The 18,795-nt window shown below is 40.5% G+C and overlaps 1 protein-coding gene across 2 annotated transcripts; it reads right to left on the bottom strand.

Annotated features, from left to right (window-relative positions):
• Positions 1 to 948: 948 nt before the first annotated feature.
• Positions 949 to 12,664, bottom strand: LOC105454605 (sortilin-related receptor-like). Of its 2 annotated transcripts, none has more exons than XM_011697326.1 (10): positions 12,243 to 12,664; positions 9,330 to 9,605; positions 9,051 to 9,212; positions 8,635 to 8,913; positions 8,280 to 8,545; positions 3,804 to 8,086; positions 3,406 to 3,662; positions 2,740 to 3,220; positions 2,425 to 2,631; positions 949 to 2,321 (listed from the first exon to the last, which is right to left on the bottom strand). In XM_011697326.1, the coding sequence occupies exons 1-10, from the start codon at positions 12,528 to 12,530 to the stop codon at positions 2,260 to 2,262; spliced, it is 6,561 nt and encodes a 2,186-aa protein (XP_011695628.1). In that variant the 5' UTR covers positions 12,531 to 12,664; the 3' UTR covers positions 949 to 2,259. The 2 variants fall into 2 exon arrangements, with proteins under 2 accessions (XP_011695628.1, XP_011695627.1); XM_011697325.1 differs by having other exon boundaries at positions 2,425 to 2,634.
• Positions 12,665 to 18,795: the final 6,131 nt, after the last annotated feature.

Consider the following 18,795-nt stretch of genomic DNA (forward strand, 5'->3'; position numbering starts at 1 on the left):
GTGGGCCGAGCGCGTAACCGCGTGAAATGATCAACAGGCGAATCTTTTCTTTACAATTAATTCAGTTCACTCGGGAGGTCATCATCTCCAGGCGTCAGTTACGACACAAAGGAAACGAGCCAAGCCTCATTAATACTGTAAACGTTGTCTTTTCGTCGATCCGCCGTCGTTTCGTGCGTATAATTTGATCACTTCCTTTTCTGTCATCCAAAAGAACGAGATTTTTAAAAATATCAGAATCCTGTGCAACAGGATATTAATGCGAATTGCAATCTTGTTATTACGACTTGTTAGATTAATTCACAATCAATTTTGTAATGATACAGGACGTAAAAATGTCTTGATTCTTGAAAATCTGGTAATTTAATCTGCTTAACGTTCCTCAAGTCAAACAAAATGATTGAACTTGACTCACAAATATTGTAGGGTATCATATATTTCTTTTTCATTTGAGAACAGAAGAGAAAAAAGACAATTACCTGATGAAAAAATTTTCATAATACATCATATTTTTTCAGAAATTTTCATATTTAAAATTTACGAAAATATCTGAGAAAATATCTTAAATTTCTTCAAAATCCATATATATATAGAATTCTAGAAAAGATGAAATTTTTCTCAGCACTAAAGTGTTCCAATTTGTATAAAAGAATCTAAAAAATTTTCTAAATCATTATAAAATTACATACAGAAATTCTGAAAAATTTATAAAAATTCTTAAAAACTACAAAGAATTTCAAAAAATTTTCACCAGGTTTAATTAAGAGAATATAATCGATATTATCTCTGCAGTCACTCTTTGCAGTAAAATAATCGCCTGTGTGTACATATATATGTGTATATATACATATATAATGTCATATACACCAAAAGATTCTGTCAAATCGATAATTTCTTCTCGCCGCGGCAAGAAAACCGTTCGTATGCATAGAATTTTAAATTAATTCGACACAAAAATATAAAGGATCTTAGGATTCAATCATTAACGTCTTTTACGGATGAATCAACATGAATTAAGCGGTGAAAGTCACGCGCTTAAATATATTTAAATATTATTTACAATAATCTAAAAGTCACGACGATGTCGTTACCATGTTATTCGCACTGAGAACGTCACCGATCTGTCGCTTTCTCATATCGGGGTGTCTTGTTGATAAACCTCTCCTAATCTTAACTAAGAGCGTTCGGTCTTGGTAAAGAGAATAATGTATTATTTTTTTAATATAAGATAAAAAAATGTAATCTATTTTAACCGTATAAAGCGCACATTATTTGTCGAATATCCTCTTTTGTGTGACCCTAAAGATAAAAAATCCGTACTTAGCATTGTGTTCAAATCGCAATAATTGTAGCACACTTTTTACAAGAGTCAAGTCACCCTTTCGCGAAATTGAGACTCGCTTATAAAAACTTCTTTCAATGCCGCATCGCGTTTGATATAAAATTTTATTATGAATTCTATTATGCGGGACGAGCATATAAAGTTACTCAAGACGGATCATTAAACTCATGAATGAAACGTCGTAGAAACCTACTCCATAAACAGACGAGACTGATGTACTTCTCTTGAATGCGGCATTAGAAGATAGCGTTACTTTGGTCATGCACTTGCTATATATTGGAAAAAAACTTATGGCCTCTGTGGGTGTTTATTAAAACGGCTTTTAATAAAAAGTTCGTCCCGTGTGTCGGTAACTCACTTTCACATCAACAAATCTGAATACGGACTAAAAAAAAGTTTCTTCACACATACATGTCATATAAATACATTATTAAAAATGCAAATGCTTGTCACCTCGAAAGTCTCACAATCAATCCATAAAAAATATTTACTATTATATATACAAGTTGCCGTTTCGTCGATTGGCGTTTATCCTTTCGCTAGACGGTAAACTAGACTTCCAATCTACAGTCGTCTTGATTTGTTTTATGGTCAAATTTGAGATGCAACGGCCTGTCAGCTACACGTCAGTTACTCCGATCACTCATGATGTACATGTGTACCATATTTCTACAACGTACCGAACAAATGGTGCGAAAAGCTCTCATATAAGCGCTCTAAGCAGCTTGAATTACTGATCAATAGTCGTTGATTGTAACAAGTACGGCTATAATTCAGTATTCAGTCTTGAGACGCTTTCATAAAAGCTTTTCCTTCGTAAAGCTTGACTTATATTCAAAATTATCATATTAATAGTGTCTTGGCACATCTTCTTTCCTAATACGTAAATATCCCGTTTATACATACATATATGGTATTCATGCAATTACGAGTGGTTCGTCATCTGAAAAGCCTCGAATTACCGGACTGTCTTCTTCTTCTGTAAAACAAAAGGAGGAGAAACGATCGTTAGTTTCTTTTCATCTTGCATCATTCTTATCCCCCTTTTTCTCTCCACTTCTCTATTGTAAAATAGAACTCACCTAAACCATCTGTCGTGCCAGGGAAAGTAGCTTGTCCCCGTCTCGTATCATAGTGGCTATTGGCGAATTGCGTAAAACTGTTAGATAGCCTCCTGTGTCGAACGATGAAATACGCGAGCGCAGCACCGAGCGCTACGACAACCAAACAGATTGGTATAGCGAGGGACAATATGCTCGATGTATTCATTATCACTGGGAGTTCCAATCCTGCTGTAAAGAGACAAAAAAAGAGATTATTATCATTATATTATTATTATTATTATTATTAAAGCACGACTCATTTCGAAAAGACATTAAATATTACAGGCATCTCACCTGAAATCTGCGTGCTCCAAGTTTCGCTCAGAGGACTTTGGTATCCTTCGTTCGTGACCAGACGCGCGGCGAAGGTGTAAATCGTATCCGTTTTAGCATCCTTGTAGCGATACGGCGGCGGATCTTTGACCATCAATACCTTGGCGGTCGATTCATTTATTGTTCTCGATCCCTCGGCCACCAAAATTTCATAGTACCGATCGGCATCCATCCGGATGTTCTCCGGCAAATCCGGTTCTTGCCAATAAATCAAATATCCCTTATTATCGTGTAAGACGGTGAGCTGATGAGGCGGCTTGATCGGCGGCGCTACATAGATGAACGGTTGCGTGGGTATAGCATTTTCGACATCAGTCGCTATTGTAACACTGTACTTCCCGCCGTACTTCATGGAATGGAACGTATGCTTCATAATAGTTTCGTTAGTCGCTGGCAATGTCACAACCATCTGCTTGTTGAGAATCATTTCCGTAACGGAAATCTGTAAATCGGACAAAAGATGAGATCGATGAAATATTCTCGCTAAACGAAAAATGCATGTACTTTGAAATTTTTCTCAATAAAAATAGTGGAATTTTGAGAGAAAACTTCTCACATAAATATAAATTTCGACTTTCTCAAAATCTCTCGCAATATTATTTCCCCGAAGAAATATTATTAACTCACCGTGTAACTGATCGGTTCGTCGATCGTCGGGCAACTTGCGCTCCACGAGACGATTATGCTGTCATTTTTATCCGGCGACGGCGTTACTCGTAATCTCTTCGGAGGTGCACGTGTATTGAAGTGCGTCGTGACCGTAATTGGTTGATTCAAAGGTCCTGCTCCGTAGTCCCCAAAAACACCAACGGCAAAGACATACGATTCACACGCTTCCAGATCCTTGATCGTAGCCGTAAGATTAGTGGTGATGTTTTTGTACACTAAAAAAAACAGAAACAAAGATATATTCCTTCAGAGGAAAAATATGGGAAACAAAACAATATTAAACAGCAATAAAAAGCTATCGCTCATCCCATCCAAGATATCGAAATAATGCTTGTACAAAGAAAATGACTCCTTACTTTTAAAGAAGTCCAACATGTTGGTAGCGTAGTGAATAGCGTATTGCCACTTGATCTTCCTGTTGCTCTTCGGAGGATCCCAAGTAAGCTTCACGGTCGTTCTCTGGGACTTCACCAATTGCGCATCGAAGTTTATTATCGTCGGCAGCGCGGTACCGTTCGTCGTGGCTGTCACCATAGCGATCTTACCGATGTATTTCTTCTTCATCGCGCCGACCTCGAAGGTGTACTTGGTGCCCGGCGCCAATTTTGTAACTTCCTTAATATTTTCCATTGTCGAGACGGTTTGCAAGGCTGGATAGGCTGGCGGTGCTCTGGGAGTGATGTGATACCCGTCCACGTCCTTCATTTTCTTCCATGACAAAGTGACAGAGTGATTCGTCGTGGCCACCACACGGAGATCCTCAATATCGTCAATGTTGGCCGAGCCGTCGAACAACAACGTGGCAACTTGTGACGAGGCTGATTGATACTGCCGGTTCTTCGCCACGATCCAGAAGGAATAAGTTGTGTTCGCCTCAAACGCCATGTCGATAATTGCAGAGGTTTTTTGCCGATTAAACTCCATCGGCGGTATCGGCGGCGTGATGTAGCCTTGATATCCAATAATAAGACCGCGAGGAGATTTGGGTGGTATCCAAGAAACCTCCACGCGAGTGCCATTCTTCTGCGTGACAGTCACATTCCACGGCGGGGATGGCACGCCCTCGCCCGTCATCACCACAAGATACTTTGCCGGTGGGAATACGGTTGCCTGGCCTTTCACCTTCACATAGACTGTCAGATTGTACTTGGTGTACGGATCGAGATTGTTGAATTGGTACTCCGTGTCTTCGATCCATTCGCTAGCGTTGGTCCATTTAGACCCCCCCGGTGACACCTTCGCGATTGACGGCAGGAACTCGAACGTCACGTTCGACGGTATCGGCATCCACCAGAAGAGGAAGAGACTGGAATCGTTGACAGAACGTTCGTCCACGCCCATCACTAGCACCTGATACACGCGCGAGCCATTCTTCTCGCAATTGCTCTCATCGAAGCCGTCTAAACAATCGTGATTGCCGTCGCAGTAAGCCGCCAGCGGGAAGCAGCGGGTCTCGTCGCATGGGAAAAGACCGACGTAGCAGGACGGTGTGGCGGGTGGATTTACCTCGTGGTCTGTGTGGCAACCGAGCTCGTCGCTGCCGTCCGGACATTCCTCGATGCCGTTGCAAATACTCGACAGCGGTACGCAGGAACCGTCTTGGCGGCACATAAATTGATTTTCTTGGCACGACAGGTGTGTCTGATCGCAGTGTTGCTCGTCCTCGCCGGACGGGCAGTCCTGCGAGCCGTCGCACACCCACGCGTTTTCAATGCAACCGCCGTTGTAACACTGGAACTGGTGCTCCCGACAGATACGCGATTGTTGCGTCGTGTGAACCGGAGATGTGGGTTCCACCACGTCCCCATTGCCCCCGCAGCCTATCTCGTCGGAATCGTCGCCGCAGTCGTCCACGCTGTCGCACTTCCACCAGTAGGGCACGCATTTCTTGTTGTTGCACATGAACATCCAGTCATTGCAGGAATTTGTCGGCAGGATCGGACTTAGCGGCGGTGGTAGCATGGTAGTGGTGGTACAATTCATCTCGTCGGAACCATCGGCGCAGTCCTTGTCACCGTCGCACGCCCATGATTTGTATATACACCGATGCCCATTCTCCTTGGTGTTGTTGCATGTAAACTGCCACGATTCGCATACCATATTATTGCAGTCCTTCTCGTCAGCGCCATCCTCACAGTCTGGTTCGCCATCGCATTTCCACGATGTCGGTATGCATGAGTGATCCGACTTGCAGACAATCTCATCAGACCGACACGTGTTTGGCTGAACGTTCTTGGTGCAGTTCCGTTCGTCCGAGCCATCCCGGCAGTCGTCCTCACCGTCGCAATGCCAACGATACGATATACAGCGACCGTTGTCACACTTAAACTGCGTTTCAGTGCAATTGCTGTACGTACAATTCATCTCGTCCTTGCCGTCCCTGCAATCACGATCCAGATCACACACCCAGTATTTAGGTATGCATTTGTTCTCATCGCATTCGAAATTATTCGGGCTGCACGTGGCGCGGTTGCAGTGAAGCTCGTCCGAGTTGTCGCCGCAGTCGTTGTCACCGTCGCACTTCCAGAACTCGGGGATGCACACGTTGTTTTGGCAGATGAACTGGTTGACCGAGCAGGTGCTGGCGACGCGCGGGCACGTCGAGTTGGCGTGCGGCTTTTGCCCGTTCGGGCACAAACACTTGCCTTCCGTCATCACCATGCCGTCCGGGCATAGGCAAACGTGGCTGTTATGCGGCGCACCTAGACAGATGTGTGAGCACGTGTTGTTGGTTGTCGCGCACTCATTCGTACCGATCTGCACGCTGTGCGCGAAGATTTTCAGATCCATCAGACCCGCGATCTGGAAGCCGACAACCATGTTGATGCCGACTCCGTGATCTTTGTTAGCGACAAATATCATCGACTGCTTCCAGTCGTCCCAGTAGACGTTATCCTTAAACACAGCGACCGCGAACGGATGCGAGACACGCGCATCGTTAGCGATAATCTTCTTAAATCTTTTACCCTCGAAGTCCGAGGAAGCTATGTAGTCCGCTCGAGCGTCCACCCAGTAGATACGTTCGGCAATGTGATCGATCGTTATTCCATTCGGCCATTCGACTGTGGGCTTGATAAACAGTCGTTTAACATCCGTGCCGTCCAAGTTGGCTCGCGAAACTGAGGCATTGCCTGGCGCCCAGTCGGTCCAGAACATGTAGCCGTTCATAGGGTGAACTGCGATACCTCGTGGCTTCTGCAGATTGTTTGGCCCCAATATCGTCCTACGCATTTTGTTTGTAGCAGATACATCCGTTCGGATGATCTGTATCCTCATCTTAACACCGTCCACAAAATATAATACCTTGGACACCCAGTCAAAGGCCATTCCTTCGATGGAACTCAAATCGGTCTCGACGAGAATCTCGGGATAGCTAGTGCCGTCCTTCAGACACTGTCTACCGATCGTGTCGTTTACAATATCCGCCCAGTATAAGCAATTGTTTTGCAAATCGAATTCAATTGCAATAACATTCTTTAGATCGTGTACAGGTAACGTTTCCATTTTGTTCTCCACCAACTCGATTCGTGTAATGTGTTCTCGTTGGGCGACCAATAGAAATTCTGGCGTTTCGTTCATCGGACATGGAATCTCATCGGGCTCATAGTTCCTCGCGAGGCCACCGGTACAATCGTCATCGGATATCTTCACGTAGCCCTTCGTGCGATTATAAAACGAACCGGACTGACACGTGTTCGGTACGGCGTAAGGATCGTAATTGGCGATGGATTTGTTGCGGATGCAGTGATACGGATTGCCGACGCGCATGAAACCGTAAGCGCACTGATAATCATTTGCGTCGCACTGACAGATCTCCAATCTCACCGGTCGATCGTAGTTCACGCCCTGGTAGCAATTGAAACGCGCCGCGCGTCTCTGATACGTTTCCTTGCGTCCCAAAACGCACGCCATGACCGGTTGATCGGTGCTCGTCGGTGACCAAAACTTGTAATCATCTTCCGTGCAATTCCTCTCAAACACCTTTAGTAAATCGACCTTGATAATAAGCCACTGATGCTGCCCACTATCCGATCCGAACATGGTGAATATCGTGGTGTTTTCTCCAGGCTCCGTCATAAGGCCGTAGACACGTAACTCCTTCTCGTTGAACTCGTACGTCTGCCACGTCTCGCCCTCGTTCGTCGAAAATGAGATATCTCTGGTTTCCCCGCGTGACTTGAAATACTTAACTGCGACCAACAAACCTCCGTGATCGCCCATGTTGAAGAAGTAATAATCCTTTAGCACTTGTTTCCACGTGAGACCAGCATCTCTAGATACGTAGAGTGCGGGATGACCCTTCAAGTTAGCTCCAATTACGCCAGTGGCCATTATTATTCCGGGCGCCGATTTCGAGCTCATAATGGAAACGGATCTCGTCACCGGATACAGTTGACTAAATCTCTGACTCAGATGTAACGAGCAATTTTTTCCGCAGTGAATGTAGAAGCCTTCGTGATTCGCGGTCGGTGGCTTAATACTGTTCCAAGTGACGCCGTGATCGAAAGTGATTAATGATTCCAAGTGTTCCGGTCCGATCGAGCTTGATTTTGGAGTACCTTTTACCCGCGATGCTATGTATATACCACGAAGACCTTCGACTTTATACAAATCCGTGAATGCCTCGTCTGCCACGTCACTGTGTAAATAGAACAAAAATAGATAAATTAAGAAAATATCAACAAACTTAAAGGGAAAATTAACGGAGAGTTCTTAAAACTTGTAACCTTATTTTCGCAAGTTTCACAGCTTTTATAATAATTATAAGTCCGCAGAACACCTCTAATTTTATTTTCATATAAAATAATTATCCGTTATATTTCGTTACTCACTTCAGCCAGCTGTCTTTCCACGTGCTGTTGGGGAAAAACGTGAGTATACTCTCCAGAGACAGTGTAAATATAGCTTTCTCAGGATCTATAACTTCCGACACGTAAAGATTGATCATAGTGTCGCTATGCGACACAGCGATGAAGACCCGATTGTACGATACGTCTACAATGTGATAATCCTTGCAGTCCAATTCCGTGTTAAAATGCGCTTGGACAAACGACTGATTCTTGTAAGAGACGAAGAGATCCAGATGTTCCGTTCCATTCTGTTGAAAGGATTAAAACAATCAATGAAATTAAATCCTGAATCATACAAGAGATTCCATATATAATATTCCGTGATCCTTATTCTTACCCTTTTCCTGGTGGCAAACATGTAATCGCCCCTCATCTGGAAATCCTCAATGTTCTCAATGACGACGGTGAATTCCTTTCGTAGAGACATTCTTGCACGTAATGAATTGTTTCCTCTCTGATACCAGGGCAAATTTCGCAGATCCAGTTTCAAGACTGTATTCAGTAGAGTAGGCTCCGTGCGTTCAACCAATAGAACACGATACGGAGACCAGAAGAAAGCCTTTACGGATTGTGCTATCGGTACCCAGACCAATCCGCGGTCGGTCGACAACCACAACTGGAAATCGAGGTATTTCAAAGTCAGAAAAAAGAATTCTTGTAGGACTACTTTTATATTCTTCAAAATAAGATAACAACAATGGTAGCGTGTAAATTCAAAATTTCAATTGTTAAATATAATAACAAGTCTTATACCTTCTGCATTGGATCGATCTTGTCCAGTGCGACAAGTATCCGTGGATCTAATTCGTAAAACGAGACCTCACTCGGGTGAAATGGCACCGTGACCCTCGTGATATTTCCACCGTTGTCATGCGTTATAAAGATTAAACTATTCAGACTGTCCACGAAGACGCACTGCAAAAGAAAGGGAAGTCACGAGAACGCTCTTCGAACAGTAGAATCGGAGATGCGCGCCAGGAGATATACGGACCACTTATTTCGTAAGAAACGTTTTTGTAAAGCGACACTCACGTGTTGGTAGTACTTAGGATGATTGGTGAATTTGTCTACAACCGCATATTGAGCATCGGGGTCGGACGAAACCCTAAACAGATCAGTCTTATTGACGAAAGTTTCACCGTAGTTGTAACTGATGTACACAGCGCTAGGTTGGGTCGGGGAAGAGAATTTGCCTCCTTGGAAGCGTACCACGGGCGTGCTATCCCTCGCTAGACATATTATTACATTGGAGCCCTCCCCGACCCAATGTACCATCAATTGCTGATGCGAATCATGTAAAGCGAAGACCTGTAACGACAGAGAAAGAAAGGTTCTTTTGCTGGAAGGCGTCGGTTATAGATAAACTTATATAACGTAGAAATAAAATATTTATCCAGTTATCGCACAAACCAGCAAATCGGAGATAAGAGATAGCAGATAAGGAGTTCCGATGAAATAAAATAAAAAAATATAAGACAAATACGCGTGACAATTGCCGCAGTCGAGTGTAAGCATAGATTTATTGGTAGGTGACCACAAAATGCACACGTGCGTGTAACGCGACAGCTTCAATAATCGTAATTGTAGTGGTGGTGGATTATATATGGCAGGAGATGAATCATTGAATATTCGTGGAAAATCCTTCTATCTCAATCAGTTCATCCTGTCCAACGGTTGATATCACATTACCTTGGTCAACGTTCAATGTCACGAGATGCATAAGAGCAATTATAGACGAATAATTTAAGACACTGTCGCATGTAATTTAGAAATGCAAATTAAATGGGTAGAGAATTACGTAATTAGCTTTAAAATCGAACGGAGGGAAAATCCCAGGATATGAGTTAAAGGTCAAGTTAAAAGTGAAAGTAACATCCTGCTTCCTCCCGGTTCCTCTTTTTTTCATACAATTAATTAAGCTAGGCAGAGGCGGCGCGACGTGAAGCATATCGTGAAGGTTGAACGAAAAGCTACAATTATATTAAGTTATATCTGATCAAATAAATTGCACGTAATATGCATGAACTTGCAGAAACAGGATAGGTATTCTAATTAATGTTATATAAAAGTAAAATTAATTATTGATAGAATATGCTTATATCAGACAAATCGGATGTGAGAGAGGATGTAATGTAAAGATGTAAACGCAAAAAAAATTCGAAGTAATAAAAATAAAGGATAAAATAATCTTTTAAAGTAACATTCAAAACGACATATTTACGAAACTGTTTTTTCATGTACAATTATATCGATCTCACTGTCAAGCAGTTTCACTTTACTGTGTGACATTATGCGCCTCTGAGGAAAAATCAGTAATATACTAATAATGTATATATACATATATCAATGCCGAAGGAATATCTTCACAGGCTAAGTTTTTATCTTTCGATAAGACCATAAAAATTGTCATCGCGCTTAATATCTAACAAAGACCGGCTACAAAATATTATCTCTTTTGTGCGCCTTATTTATATACTCAATAAATTTTTTAAATATTTATTTCGCAACTTTTTTCTACTCTGAGTATATTTATAATCGAACAACGTTATAAACGTTACATTAAGCAGTTAATCTTAAGATTGTCTCGTACGCTTTATCTTGTGTATTGAATTTTTAATTATTTGAGCCTTTTTTAATTATTTTACCTAAAGCGTCGTCTACAATGATACTCAAGACTTAAGATTTAAGAAAATTGACCAATCATAGTCGATTATTCAGCCACGTAACAAGAATAATCGATTGTGATTGGTCAATTTTCTTAAATCTTAAGTCTTAAGTCTCATTGTAGACGTCATTTAATTTAAAAAATAAAGGAAACGAAGAAACGGAATAACACGATTGTGCTAAATTTGTAGCTGAAACGTAGTACGAATTCTTTAAGGTGGCTCTTATCTCTTCAACCAAATGACAAACTGCGCTTCCTTTGTTATCACGAAAATAAGTAGTCAAGTGCATGCACGCGTCCATTATATTCATACGTGCACAAAGTGTTCGAACGTGACTAAGCGCGCGACGTGACGTAAGGGAGGTACAATATACCTATAACTACGCAGAAAAAAAAGAATTTGCGGCGAGTATTATTGCCTGAAAACCGCGACCTTCAAAAAAAAAGAGGGATGTCGCGCTGTTAAAGCAATGACGGCGCGAGTCTAAAATAATAACGACGCACATCCCGCGCGGGCGGTCGTCGGCGGGTCGTCTTGTTTACGTGGCTCGGGTTGGCGGCGGGCGGGCGGACGGCGAGGAAAACTCGCGGCAACGAGTTTTCTCCCGGAAAAAGGACGAGAAAAAAATAGAAAACGGAGGGAAGATATACGGGACGGTTAGTGACCCCGACGACGTGTCGACGGCGGAGCGGACTCGCGACGCTCCGTTTCTCTCTTTCTCCGTCTCTCGTCCGAGATTGATTAAATTTACTCCGGAAGAGAGAGATAATACGGCAATTATTGCCCCGGCTTATTCGCGCGCCGCGCACAAAGGCCCGCGCTGTGCGCCTCTCCCGACCCGACGCCCGTGACGGACGGTCCATTGGAAAAAATTCCGCAGGACGACACGCAGCAGCCGGCAGAGGGCGGAGGGTGGGCGTGTGTATGTGTACGTATGAATGAATGTATGTGTGCGTGCATTGCGTGCGTCGTGCGTGATCCGTGTGGCGCATCTATTTGCGCGAATGTCGGAAGTCGTATGACGTTTCCTCTGTTCGCTCTTGTTAACGACGGGCGACGAAAAAAAAAAAAAAACAATCGTGCAAAAAGTCACGTCGTCATCGTCATCATCACCCTCTGCCCTCATCATCACCGTGTCCATCGTCGTCGCCGCTGTCGCAACCGCACAGCCGGTCGAACGTCGAACTGCGACGCAGCGACGGCGACGGCGACGGCGACGGCGACGGCGACGACCTTCGGACGATCGAGCGATGCTGCGTTAACGTGTGCACATTCGTACCGTGACATTGATGTTTGGGTTATTGTTTGGGTGCTCCGGCGACGGTACGTCTCGGCGCGTACGCCCGAACGACGTCTCCCCGTCATCGTTGTCATCCTGGTCGCGCGGCTCCGCGCTCCGCCTGTCGATAATGAGCGGTTTCCTGTACCGCGGATCGCTGTGCTCCGCGACGTGCAGCCGCTTCGCCCTGTCACCGTACCGCACACCGTAATTGCACTCCGTTAGCAGGATCAGATGGAGGATCAACGCGAGATAGTAATAGAGGGCCGTATTCGACCGACCGGCCATCTTGCCCAAGACTGACTGCGCTCGCCGCGAATGCGAGAGCGTATTATACTTGCCTAACCGCTAATCACGCAAATTACGCCAGACGCGCTATCGAACGCCACGCGACGGGCGCGCGTACAGATGGCGCCACCGAAGCCCGAAAAATACAAGAGAAATATGTATGTACTTATATTTATATTTTAAAATTTAATTTATTTGAGTTAGAAATATGTATATATATATAATTATTGCATTGTTTTTCACTGCAAAGAACAAATCGGAGCAGTCTGGATTTTATGCCCGTGCCATGTAATATCCTTCAAATAAAGAAAAAAATACCGGTGACGGCATGACTTTCGTTTCTATACGCTCTCCTTTTTAGCGCGCTGAATGCTCTCGTTTTCGATTATACGAAAAAGACTCATATACATATAATTTTTATTATATATTAGGATTATTCAGAAATTATTACATAAAATTTACGTCCCAAAGGATTTTAAAAAGGAGTCAATCTCAGAAAAAAAACGAATCGAGACTTTCGTTAGTTCCCGTTCATATTCCATATATTTGATGCTAAATATAATAAATTCATTTTCCATTTTGCGAAAGATTTATTTATTTTTATGTAAAAATGAGTACACAATTTTTATTACGTTTTAATTTTAATTTATTTAATTTTAATTTATTACGTTTTAATTTTTATACGTAATAAAAATTATCGATGGAATATTTATTACGCGACGTTTTAAAAAAAATCGCATAAAAAGGAAAAAAGAATTGCAGAAAAAGGAACGATTCTCTTTCTAATTCATATTTTATATTCGAAGCAAAATCTACTTCTTTCTGATTCTTCAAGAAATTAATTCATTCCATATTATACATGTATGCAGGCAATATATGATTTCTCCGCATATTATAAGAATTCTCCCGAATCAATTATTATCATATATATGAAATTTGTGTTTTGAAGAAGAGAGAGAATTTATATATATACATGGTATCATATATTTAATTTTATTCGCGAAAGCATCGTAAATTGATCAAGAGCGCTGCTACTAATTGCGATTGCGATCGAAGAGATCTGTGCCTCGTTTGGGCTTCTGCCGCCCATGCGATGAATCATTTATGAAAATAAATGCAAGATAGCCAGAAAGAGCGAGAGTAATTTCGTTTACTGCGCAATAAAATGACTATAATTAGCATCATTTGCGCCTAATAGCGCCGTAATTACGTCTAACAGCGTCGTTTGTAGATAAATACAAATTTACGCGTACCGAGCCCAATTATTCGAATACAAAATGAAAAGTGAAGTTACTCAACATTCGATTTAGCGTCTCAATTTTCCAGGAATAATGATCGAGTGCTTGCGTGTACCAAGGTTTTCCTATCTTATTCTCGTATTCCTCTTTATTTACGAGGACATATGCGAGGGAGTGGTATGCATGTCCACAGAGGGATGTGTCAACCCGAATAGCATGTGTTGATTCACATATGTTTTATGTTTCTTAAACGCCCTAGTAAAAATAATTCTCACAATGTCTCATGATGATATTTTAGAAAATTTTCATATTTTAAATAAAAAATTTCTTGAAATTTAGAAATTTACGTTTTTGAAAAATAAATTTTTTCAGTTTTTAAATTTTCTTCTTAAGTAAGAAAGTATAGGATGATAAATTTAATTTAGAATATTTCAATAATTCACATATGTAAAGAATTCTAGAAAAGATTCTCTCGATATTTTTAAAAAGTGTTCCAATTTGTATAAACAATTTTCTAAAAATATATAAAGATATAAAATTATACAGGAATTTTGAAAAATGCAGAAATTTATATAGAAATTCTGAAAAATTATATAAAGAATTTCAAGAAAAATTTTTGCCAGGGAGTTTTATTATTAGTATATAAATATAAAGATATATAAAAAACACCAACATATTGTGTTACTCAAGGAATTAGGAATTTGAACCTGCAACCTCGCGATCAATGGAATATGAGAAGGGTCGGGAAACTAATGGAAAGACTACAGAAATTTCCCGGTGGACAGGCAACGGATCTATAACGGATCGCCTGTCGGATTGAGGGAGCGAGTGCTTTTGATGGCGCAGCGCGCAAATGTAACAATAAAAGTATATTAGATAATGGCATTCGCTCCCTCTCTTTCTCATTCTTGCTTCCTAGTTGGAACGATATTGTTCGTGTCCACGACTAGAATATCATGCTCGCGACGCACGACGTGTGCGGTCCAAAATCCGAAAAAAAAAAACGCTGGTCGAAAGTCAAATTTTTATTCAAGCTTCGAGCCGCGTGCACGTTCAAATCATGAAAAAGTTATCTAACATATCCAACGTCGATTTACACGTCCATCAACTATTGTCAACGGCTTATCTAGTCGTAGCTGAAAACACTTAATCAGGTCGTTGACCTCTCTCTTCATCAAAAGACAGTGAACTTATTACGGACATTAGGATGACAGATTGGATTACAGCGTCGAGAGATTACATTATACGTGAATTATTTTGAAAGTATATGATTATCTTGAGAAAATATTCTATATAAAGATTCTCTTCACGCGAATTGACGTAGAATAACAACTTTAATTTGATTTAATTAAAAATCGAATTTCGTTTTCTTCAGAAATATATATAGGACACGTGTAAATTGAACATACAATCGTTTATTAACCATAAGTATATAGAAATATACCAATAAAAGTAAGAGACGCTATTCTTTTCGGCCATTCTCGGATTTAACTTATTATTTAGTGATTATTTATATACGGACAAAATAAATATAATAAACAAATATATTTTTATTCTTTATTCTTTTTCAATAAAATTATTTTCTCTTTCTTTGAGTTTATTTTTCGTTATTAATTGAAGAATACTTTAATAAAGGCTGAAATTAGTTTTAAGAAGTGATTAAAGTGCAGGAAATTCAATTGTGGAAAATATTAAAAGTACATAAAAAATAATTACATATTGTCGCATGGATTATATTGTCACACATATTAGATGAGTGATGACAAAAAATACATCGAAATTCTCGATGCCATGATTATTACTGATCATTATCATTAATATTTTAACACAATCGATTTTTAAGATACTATTTCATCCTAAAATTGATGAATATCAAATGTCAATTTTGATTATGTGATCTATTTTGACGCTAAAAATGAGTCAAGTGTCAGCATAAAAAGGTATCTTTAATAAAAGCTAGTTATCCTAAAAATATGAATTAAGAATGATACAAATCAAGCCCGTTTTAGGCGAAGTATTATATAATTTATGTAATTCTTTTAGAATAAAAATCTAACGTGTTTCTATTTTCTTCTTACACCACATGTATTTTAATATATATTTTAGACTGTACTCGAATTCATGTTTTTTTTCGTATTACACGGTACATAAAATTATAAATTAGAAATTATATTCTATCCTGAAATTCAAGAGATCTAAAATGCGGACTTTAGCCTATTAATTTCTATTCCTTTTACAATAGCCGAAACGTACGTGCTAAAAAGTGATACTAAAATAGTAATAAAGTTCAGTGTTCACTTTGAATTTATCTTTATTGATGTAACGACAATGTAAACTCTCTGAATGTATCGCGAATGATTTTGTATTTTGCCTGACTTAATTTATATATAGCGATATTAAAATTCTGATTTTCCGATTCTTGTGTGTGTGTGTGTGTGTGTGTGTGTGTATATATGTCATTGCAGAAGATCAAAAGCCACTGGGCCGAAATATTTAAAGTGACTAAAGGGTATTACCGGATTATCTCTTATTGTATATTTGCATATCGTTTGCGCATCGACATCTGCGTGTTGGCTTATTGCTGTCACTGCCTTTATATCTGCTGAATGCAGAATAATATTATATACTGCAACAATTCTGCATACGTTGCTGTTTCGACTCCATTGTGCTGGCGTTGGCAACAAGAATCCAGTTAAATGCTATAGAGCATTTTCGTTATTTTAAAAACAAAGACCGATCTCCTTTCTGACGAGAATTCTCATAGGGCTTATGGAACAGTCCGTTTGAGACTATCAATATTTTGCCCTTTTTAACACAATCAGGAAGTTAGATACGAAGGGGCGTCGTTATCGCCCCTCGGACGATTACATTTGTCAGTCTTTTTTTTTTTATGGATCCGTAACTTACGTTTACCCGCATTTCCTTTCGTACGAATCGGTCGATATTCTATCTTTCATTCGGAAAAACGCGCGCACGCGAGAATCGTTCTACGGGTGCATATATCCCCGATAATTCGATAATTCGCGGTGGACGTAACTGGAGCGAAAGTTATCGGCGCGGCGTAGTTTTTTTTTTTTCTAAAGTCCTCCCCGGGCTTCGCACGTCGCGCGGGAATCAATACCGTTGAAAATAGATATGCCAGAATATATGTAGATGTGTGCTCTGTGTTTGCGTCGTCACGTGCCCACACGTGCTCCCGTACGTTCGATATTTAACGCGGGCTAATTTCGCAAACGCAACTTTGTGTCCGTCGAGTTGTCACGCGCTATTGTAGTCGCATATCTTGGCGAACCGCTCGCGCGAAGAGCGGGATGCAGGTCGAGCGGGTGCGAACGAACGCGAACGAACGCCGCGGTTGAAGCAAATTCGTTCGTGTTTATTCGCTTAATCTGAACCACGGCTTAAAACGATCGGTTCGCGATAAATGCCAAAAAGAATCGGAAGGAGAATGGAGATCTCGCGAGACACAGCTGTTGAGTCGCGCTTTTTCGATTCACGAGTTCGTTTGCGCTCGTGAATCCTGGTCGAGTGTCCGTGCTATACGGTTTTTTTCTGCTGGCACCAATCACGCTTGATACTTGATCGCATTTTTATTTCTCAACGAAGCTGTAAAAAGGCACATTAAAAAATTACACGTTGACCTTAACGAAGTTCGAGGGTAAAAGTAAATCGGCGCGTATACAATTACATTTTCGTGTCTCGCACGATGACAATGACAGGAATGAAGCGAGAGTATCAAATCCGTTCTACAAGCGAAGACGGAATCAATAGAGCCAATAATATATGTTATAGATTTAAAAGGAAACGAGTACTTTTTTTCGCTAGAGAAAGATACTGTGCCGCAAATGCGTTCTAATGTATCGAGAATAACAATCTGAAATATACAACCAAACGTTTAATTTAAGCGAGTATTTAATGATGCATATTGCACTCTTTTCGTATTAAAGCGACCACCGTCACGTGAATGATCGAAGAAATTTTTATTTAATCTTGCTGATAAACACTGATAATCACTGATAATGATTCAAAAACGCTATGCGGATGTTTTCCTTATTGATGAACGTGCGGGGAAGATCGTCTTAAAACGAAAAGAATCACCATGTCAAAAATTCGACAATTATTTTATATATATATATATATATATTATCTATTATAATAATTTTTATTTCTTATAATTTAATGCTCTTCATCGTTCTGTATTTATATATTTATAGATATATTTATATATAAAACACATAGCTATGACATACCAAATGTTGTGTTTACTTAGCAATGCGACTCTGATATTCAATGTTTCTTCGCTAAATGCACATGCACGAAATTATATAAAAGCTGGTGGTACGATCGTTTTGATTAGAATTATTCTCGCGGACATAATGTATGTGTGTGTCTGTGTGTGTGTGTATATAGCTCCGTATATACAAGTCTCTCTTAGTAAGCTTAGTTGACAATACAATTTCTATACGAACTTAAATATCCGTAAATATTCGACATGAGTCACAGAAATGAGGGGGGACCTATCGCATAGATTATGTTTCGTTAAGAGACAAAGTACACACACCGGATCGATTGATTGATCGAGTCGCATCGAGTCGAGAAACGAGGAAAACGTAACATTTTTCTCGCGCGCGTTACCAAAAAAATCATTACAGGTCTTCCAAAGTGTACTAAACTTTTAAAAACTTTTCCGAAGCGCGAAGGAGCTTTCTCAAAACTTCCCAATAAAGAATATCTAAACTCTAAAAAGAAAAAAAAACAAGATGAACGTGATAAATATTTAAAAAAAAAAAGAAAGTTAACAATTACAAAGAGTACATGATGTAGTCCGCGTGTCACGCCAAACGTCGAGTCGGAATCAAGTGAGATACAAGTAATTCGCAACAGTGATATAACACGGCTATAATAATTTACCGTAAGCGCTCACTTAATACAAACTGTATCATTTGTGCGAGTCCAGAAATTTTAAATACTCTTGCAATTCTGCAGAGTTGTGTGTGATATATGGGATCGTGTAAGAAGGGGGGGGA

Source organism: Wasmannia auropunctata, unplaced genomic scaffold (assembly GCF_000956235.1).
Source record: "Wasmannia auropunctata unplaced genomic scaffold, wasmannia.A_1.0 LD335980.1, whole genome shotgun sequence".
NCBI lineage: Eukaryota > Metazoa > Arthropoda > Insecta > Hymenoptera > Formicidae > Wasmannia > Wasmannia auropunctata.